At 41.2% G+C, this 8,106-nt stretch overlaps 1 protein-coding gene across 1 annotated transcript in view; it reads right to left on the bottom strand.

Annotated features, from left to right (window-relative positions):
• USP48 (ubiquitin specific peptidase 48) overlaps nucleotides 1-8,106 on the bottom strand; it is a 103,431-nt gene that overhangs the window by 69,460 nt on the left and 25,865 nt on the right. Inside the window, exons 2-6 of the mRNA XM_011990133.1 lie at nucleotides 7,123-7,243; nucleotides 6,006-6,162; nucleotides 2,473-2,600; nucleotides 2,003-2,127; nucleotides 983-1,091 (exon numbers count right to left, since the gene is read on the bottom strand). Of these exons, the coding sequence (XP_011845523.1) occupies nucleotides 983-1,091; nucleotides 2,003-2,100 (207 nt within the window). The 5' untranslated portion in view covers nucleotides 2,101-2,127; nucleotides 2,473-2,600; nucleotides 6,006-6,162; nucleotides 7,123-7,243. The remainder of the gene's footprint in view (nucleotides 1-982; nucleotides 1,092-2,002; nucleotides 2,128-2,472; nucleotides 2,601-6,005; nucleotides 6,163-7,122; nucleotides 7,244-8,106) is intronic.

The following is an 8,106-nucleotide window of genomic DNA, read 5'->3' as shown; positions in this document are numbered from 1 at the left end:
CCAGAAGTTCAAGACCAGCCTGGGCAACAGAGAAGACTGTCTCTATAAAAAAAATAAGTTTAAGCTAGGCACGGTGGCTCACGTCTGTAATCCCAGCACTTTGGGAGGCCGAGGTGGGCGGATCACCTGAGGTCAGGAGTTCGAGACCAGCCTGACCAATATGGTAAAACCCCATTTCTACTAAAAATCCAAAAAAAAAAAAAAAAAAAAAAGCCAGGCATGGTGGCCCACACCTGTAATCCCAGCTACTTGGGAGGCTGAGGCAGGATAATCACTTGAATCCAGGAGGTGGAGGTTGCAATGAGCCGATATTGTGCCATAGCACTCCAGCCTGGGCAACAAGAGAGAAACTCCATCTCAAAAAAAAAATTCAGCGAAACGAATTCAATGACTACTTTAGGCATGCTCATGGATGAGCTGAGGAAGTAAGAAAGCACAAAATATATCTGAAGACAGCTAGCTAGCTAGCTAGCTAGATAATAAGCTTGTCTATTACGCTATGTATACACTCATGCTTGACAACAAAGGGTTCCTCTTAGCAGTTTTCCACTCAGAACAGAATCACTGAATTATCTCCACATGAATCTAAATATACAGAAAGCAGAATGGCCTGATCAATGTAAAAAAGTTTCATATTTAACACATTCTAGTTTTCACTGCATGACAAGGTAAATTATCTTTATGATAACCGAGCATAGAGCTCTTTCAATACCCCACTACCCACTCACAGAATAGTATCTTCTCACACATACATAACTTTACATACAAAATAACTTGAAATAAGCAAAATTATTTTTAAGACACAGCCTGCTTTGGTACTTCATAAAGTTTCTTCTGAATCATTACACAAACAGAGACGCTTCTTATATAGAAAAAGCTGACACAATAAAAGCTCTAGTCACTAAATCAAAACAGAATAGCATTCAGCATACCATTTAACTGTTAATGGGCAGGAACAATACATACACCAAAATGTGAATACCTTCAAAAATTCCGAGATACAATCTGTTAACTGTTTGTGGCCTTGGATATTTAACTCCAGTTCGTAAAATTTTGACAAAAGCTTTGACTCTCTGCCACACTGGTTGCAACTATAATAAAATAGAATGACAAAATTCAAATCAGAGTGTGGAAAGCAACAAAGTTATATTGTATTACATCCTAGAAAGATGGAAAAAAGCATTTATAACCTTCATTAGTTCTCTTTCACAGAAATTATGTATACTAAAAATGAAATATAATTCCAGCATTTTGGGAGGCCAAGGCGGGCAGATCACAAGGTCAGGAATTCGAGACCAGCCTAACCAACATGATGAAACCCCGTCTCTACTAAAAATACAAAAATTAGCCAGGTGTGGTGGCACACGCCTGTAATCTCAGCTACTCAGGAGGCTGAGGCAGGAGAATCACTTGAACCTGAGAGGTGGAGGTTGCAGTGAGCCGAGATCACGCCACTGCACTCAGCCTGGGCAACAGAGCGAGACTCCATCTCAAAAAAAAAAAAAAAGAAAAGAAAAGAAAAACAGAAAGTGACTGGTGAAGCTAAGCATTCATTGAGAAATTTGCTTAAAATAAATGTTAAGAGGTACAAATGCAGTTTTGTTACATGAACATATCGCACAGTGGCAAAGTCTAGGTTTCAGTGTCACCATCACCCAAATGCTGTACATTGTACTCATGCGAATTTTTTAACAGGCATTTTACATTTACTTTTAGTATTCTAGCCAGTTCCAATCTTCCTCTTTAACTCATGCCACACAGCCATAAAGCAAAAGCAGATTGCAAGAGTTCACCCAGACACCATTCTGAACACCTGGATGGGTTCAACTGCAATTACCAAGTCACTTGTTTATGTGTTCCCATGGAAATGTATTACCATAAATATTTCACGTCCCATGATAACCCACTAAAGCTATAACCTGGAACTGCACTGAAAAATAGTTAACATATGAGCAACTGTCTTAGAACAAAATGTATCATGAAAAAGTTGAAACAGACTTACACAGTTACATAGGCATATTCTCCACAGAACTGCTGTTGAACAATGTTCCGCACATCTGGATTCTTTTGTTTAGACAAAGTATCTTCCAATAGAGACATAAAGAGCTTTGAAAATTCTTGAGCATCCTACAAGTTTAGGTTATTGAAAAGAAAAATCATATCTTGCTTTTCAACTTCTACTACAAATAGTAATAGATTCAACATTCCAGAATCTACCTATACTTTCAACTTAACATTTTCAAAAACGGGCTACAGCTATGTTCAACCAGTTTGTGCCCACATATGAATTTCCATAAATGGAATCAAGTATAATGTGTAAAATATTTGACAGTAAATAAAGGCTTTCACTCAAAATAGAAAAAATTTAATTTTAAAAAGCATTCTATTTCATCTCCCTTTATAAAAACATTCTAAGGAATGCTTGGGTACCTCTGAATACTAAAAAAAAAAAAAAAAAAATTCAGTTCTTACCTGCTGTTGTCCGGTGTCTAGGCCCAAGGCTTTAACAAATCCCGATGGATCAATGTATCGCCTATTGCTGTTTTGCAACAAGGCAAACAAGTACTGGAGATGCTCACAAATTGTTTGAGGCTCATAATCTATTAAAACAAAAATATAAATTTGGGTTTTTTTAAGTTGCTACTTTTCTTTTCAGAAAATGGTACTTCCTCTTCACATGAGAACATAAACACCCCTACACCCAAACTAGATTAATACTTTATTATCAGTTTAAAACTTTAAAAGAAAAAGGTTGAGAGCGGTGGCTCATGACTGTAATCCCAGCACTTTGTGAGGCCAAAGCAGGGACCAGAAGCTTAAAACAAGCCTGGCCAACATGGAGAAATCCCATCTCCACTAAAAAAAAACACAAAAATTAGCTGGATGTGGTGGTACACACATGTAATCCCAGCTACTTGGGAGGCTGAGACACGAGCATCTATTGAGCCCAGGAGGAAGAGGCTGCAGTGAGCCGAGATTGTGCTACTGCACTCCAGCCTGAGCAACAGAGCGAGACTGTCTCAAAAACAACAAACAAAGCTGGGCACGGTGGCTCACACTTGTAATCCCAGCACTTTGGGAGGCCAAGGCAGGAGAATTAACTGAGGTCAGGAGTTCAAGACCAGCCTGGTCAACATGGTAAAACCCCACCTCTACTAAAAATACAAAAATTAGCCGGGTATGGTGGTGAGCACCTGTAATCCCTGCTACTCGGGAGGCTGGGGTACAAGGATAGCTTGAACTGAGGAGGCAGAGGTTGCAGCGAGCAGAAATCATGCCACTGCACTCCAGCCTGGGTGACAGAGCGAGACTCTTTAAAAAACAACAACAACAACAACAAAAAACAACTTTAAAAGACACAACGGGCATAGTGGCACAAGGCGGGGTGTGGTGGTTCACGCCTGTAATCCCAGCACTTTTGGAGGCCGTGGTGGGCGGTTCACAAGGTCGGGAGTTCAAGACCAGCCTGGCCAACATGGTGAAACCCCGTCTGTCTCTACTAAAAATACAAAAATTAGCCGGGCATGGGAGAACACGCCTGTAATCCCAGCTACTCGGGAGGCTGAGGCAGGAGAATCACTTGAACCCAGCAGATGGAGGCTGCAGTTAGCTGAGATTGTGTCACTGCACTCCAGCCTGGGCAACAGAGTAAGACTCCGTCTGGGAGGAAAAAAAAAAAGAAATAGAATTAGCAACCGTGTTTTGTGGACATCATGAGGCAGCCAGGACTGTCCACATACACTCCCCAAAGGCAAGAGCCTACCTGTATTAAAGCAACAACAGCAATCATGACTACAGTGTCTAGTCATGATTTTTTAAAGTTCAGTTAATGTGGACTTGGGATCTCAAGCACAGCAAATTACACTCAAGTGAAGAATACAAAACCCTAGAATTTCAGAGTTGAAAGTTTTAATGAGCTAGAGCAGGGGACAGAACAGAAAGCATGGATCTTAAGAGCCCAGAAGACCAAAGTCTTATCTTCTTTAAGTTATTAACTTATTGCTTCTCAGCTCCAAATCCACCCTTCTTTGCTTGCTCAGTGATGAGAGATGGGCTCTGCAAATACTTGTCCTTTGCCAGTTATCAAGAAGGTAAGGCTTATCAGTGAAGGGCACTGCAGGGTTTAGTTGTGCCTCCTCACCAGCCTGCTGCAGGTCAGCTTCCTCCAGGGCTCCAGGTTCCTGCACCTAACAGTGGTCAGCAGCTTCCCCAGCACCTCTTTTAATAGCTTCACAGTACAGTGCCTCCAGTGAGGCACTTCCTCTCGAATGACCACCCTGTGAACGGCCTCCCAGACACTCTTTCAGGTGACTCTGTAGGGGGTTCCAGGGCCCAGCACCTTCTCATGGACAGTTTCCAGTAGGGATGCCCAGGGAGGCATCTCAGCACCTTTTCAGCCACCCAGTGCATCCCAGCAGTGTCCAAAGAGGTCTGGATCTCAAGCCTGGGCCATGGGGGTGGCAGACTGTCCGTTGGATGTTCTCTTTCAGCCCAGGGATACAGGTTGCTCCCTGTATCTGCTGTCCTTGTATTCTTTAAAATCCTCTTTAACTTTTATCAACCAATTCCTCATTTCTCTAATTTCCTGTTATTAATTCTCAACTTTCCCTTTTCAAATTATTCTATCTTCTAATTGGACTCTAAATATTTATCTCTTTACTGCCAACTGTGGCTTTCAGCAAGTCAATACATCATCTTCAAAATAAAGATAAAATATTACTCCTTGGGCTGCAAAAGCACTGCAGGCCAGTAAAAGCTATTTAAGGCCAGGAGCTGTGGCTCATGCCTTCCCAGCACTTTGGGAGACCAAGGAAGGTGGATTGATTGAACCCAGGAGTTTGAGACCAGCCTGGGCAACATGGTAAAATGCTGCCTCCAAAAAAAAATACAAAAATTAGCAAGAGGTGGTGGTGCACGCCTGTAGTTCCAACTACTTGGGGGGCTCTGGCAGGAGGATTGCTTGAGCCTGGGAGGTTGACGCTGCAGTGAGCTGTGTTTGCACCAGCCTGGGCGAAAAAGTGAGACCCTGTCTCAAAAAACAAACAACTAACAAAAGAAAACCTTTTCTGTTCAAATTATTGTGGGGCTTCTGTCTTCTAATCAGACTGAATATTTATATCCTTACTACCAACTGTGGCTTTCAGCAAGTCAATATATCATCTGTAAAATAAAGATAAAATGTTACTCCTTGGGGTGGAAAGGCTTTGCAGGCTGGTAAAAGCTATTCAAGGCATGGCACCATGGTTCATGTCTGTAATCCAGCACTTTTGGAGACCGAGACAGGAGGATTGATTGAGGCCAGAAGTTCAAGACCAGCCTGGGCAACAGAGAAGACTGTCTCTATAAAAAAAATAAGTTTAAGCTAGGCACGGTGGCTCACGTCTGTAATCCCAACACTTTGGGAAGCTGAGGCGGGCGGATCACCTGAGGTTGGGAGTTCCAGACCAGCCTGACCAACATCGAGAAACCCCGTCTCTACTAAAAATACAAAATTAGCCAGGCGCAGTGGTGCATGCCTGTAATCCCAGCTACTCAGGAAGCTGTGGCAGGAGAATTGCTTGAACCTGAAAGGTGGAGGTTGCGGTGAACCGAGATTGTGCCATTGCACTCCAGCCTGGGCAACAAGAGTGAAACTGTCTTAACAAAAAAAAAATTAAGTTTAGGCCAGACACAGTGGCTCACACCTGTAGTCCCAGCACTTTGGAAGGCCGAGGCAGCCCGATCACTTGAGGTCAGGAGTTCGAGACTAGCCTGGCCAACATAGTAAAACCCTGTCTCTACTAAAAATACAAAAATTAGCCGGGCGTGTGGGCGGGCGCCCATAATCCCAGCTACTTGAGAGGCTGAGGCAGGAGAATCGCTTCAGCGCAGGAGGCAGAGGCTGCAGTGAGCCAAGATGGCGCCACTGCACTCCAGCTTGGGAAACAGAGTAAGACTCAAAAAAAAAAAAAAAAAAGTTAAAAAAATGTTCAGGAAGAGAGCTCTCCCCCACCCCTTTCACCCACCTTTTTCTTCTTGGATGCCGTCTCCCAACACGTAGTCACTACAAGTGCTTGGACATAAGTAGAGTGCCTGCCGAAGCTCCAAGTTGAGAAACCACACCTGAAGAAATGTGTTGACGTAACAAGTGGCTCCGAGGTTAGTCAGGCCCACAAACGAGTTCTACAAAATACAAAATTTATCATTATAAAATCCACTGTCCTTTAAACAACACATTTCTAAGCATTATTCTTAAATTTTCAGATTAAAAATTTGTAAGACCGTCACAACCAACATGGTATAGCCACCTTAAGTTTCTCTTGGCTGGAAGTAGGGCATAATTTTCATGAAAGCCCCATTTTGGGTTGACCACAGGAGTGAAAAAGACTTCGGACAGCATCACTGCTCATCTCTAGCATATCGTCTTCTCCAGCCACTTAAATCTAAAATTAGAACAGTGGATTCTAGAAAAGATCGGTTTTGAAAAAGCGTACATAGGTTTTATGTTTGCTGTATTTCTAAACTGCCAGCATTCAGTAGAATGACCAAGTAAAACTTATGCAGAAAAATTCCTTTATATTCTAGAGATTTTAAAGATTGGGGGTGGTAGAGGGAACTGGCTGCAACTTTTTCCAAAGATAAGGTTGGGAATTCCTGACCTTACAAAGAATTATTCTTTTATTAAAATATCTATACAACAAACTTGGCTATTTCGTGAACGCTAAGCTTTATGTTTAGAAAATTTAATGTATATTTTTAAAAAGCAAAATTATATATAAAATACAAGCCCTAGAAAGCAAAATGCTATCATCGTGAGTTTGTTCCCTTGAATTACCATCTCCTTTAAAGAGGCTTTAAGATTTCGAAATAAAACATGCAATGTTAAAGCAAACATAGAATCAGCATTCAAACTAAAACTATTATTTAAAGGCTTACTGAATTACGCAGCTGCCTGTTCTAAAGCATATCATTAAGAAGTGTTCCAATTCAAGTGGCTTAGAGCCTTAAGTTCTACTACTTATCTTAAAGCTGCACAGGTTACCTGAAATCAGTAGAGCTTTCTGATCACAGGCCCAAAACAAAAGCAAAAACAAAAACAAAAAAATAGCATAATAGCAATCGCTTAAAAAAATGATGGTTTACCTTTTTTCTCCTCTCACAGTTGGGATCATCGATGTTATGAAAACTATTTTCATCTATTTCTCCTAACCAAATATGCTCACCAATACCAACCAAGCAATTCGGATTTCCTTTGCAGTTTCGTCTAAGGAAAAAAAAAAAGTTTAACTTTTAAAAGACCGTAGTTTCATGAGAGACAAACAAATTAAAACTACAATGAGATACCACTTCTCACCTATAAATTAGCAAAACTGAGAAAGTATAAGACACTCATTTTTTGAGGCTGTCGAGAAGCAAGCATGCATATCCTGCTGGAAGAAATGCAATTGCTGACAAAACTACATAGACAACTACCTTTAGACCGAGCAATCTCATTTCTGAGGATTTATCCTTCCTTAGGCTATACCTCCAACAACGCAAAATCTCATGCATAAGGTTATTTATTACAGCACTGTCTGTTAATCACAAAATATTGGAAGCCACTGAAATGCCCAAACACAGACGATATGGTACATCTATATGGCAGAGTACTATGCAACTGTAAAACACACACACACGCAAAAAAAAACATACACACACAGCATGAAAAAGATCTCTATGAACAGATATGAAGTAATTTATAAATCCAGGACACATTATTAAGTAAAAAAAGCAAAATGCAAAGGAGTATCTGTAGTATACTGTTATATGTAAGAAATATATAAGAAAATACATGTGCACATATATTGGCTTATTTTGAACAAAAAGAAACACAGAAAGGAAAAACCAGAGACTAATGAAACTGGTTACCTACAGAGCATGAGTGGGAATAAGGTTAAAAAAAAATGTACCTTTTTGGCCGGAGGCACGGTGGCTCACACCTGTAATCCCAGCACTTTGGGAGGCCAAAGCAGGTGGATAACAAGGTCAGGAGTTCGAGACCAGCCTGAAACCCTGTCTCTACTAAAAATACAGAAATTAGCCAGGTGTGGCGGTGCGGGCCTGTAATCCAGCTACTAGGGAGGCTGA

The sequence above is a fragment of the Mandrillus leucophaeus genome, unplaced genomic scaffold (assembly GCF_000951045.1).
Source record: "Mandrillus leucophaeus isolate KB7577 unplaced genomic scaffold, Mleu.le_1.0 Scaffold370, whole genome shotgun sequence".
Lineage (NCBI taxonomy): Eukaryota > Metazoa > Chordata > Mammalia > Primates > Cercopithecidae > Mandrillus > Mandrillus leucophaeus.
Note: the sequence above shows the minus strand (reverse complement) of the source record. Positions and strands in the feature narration are given on the sequence as shown.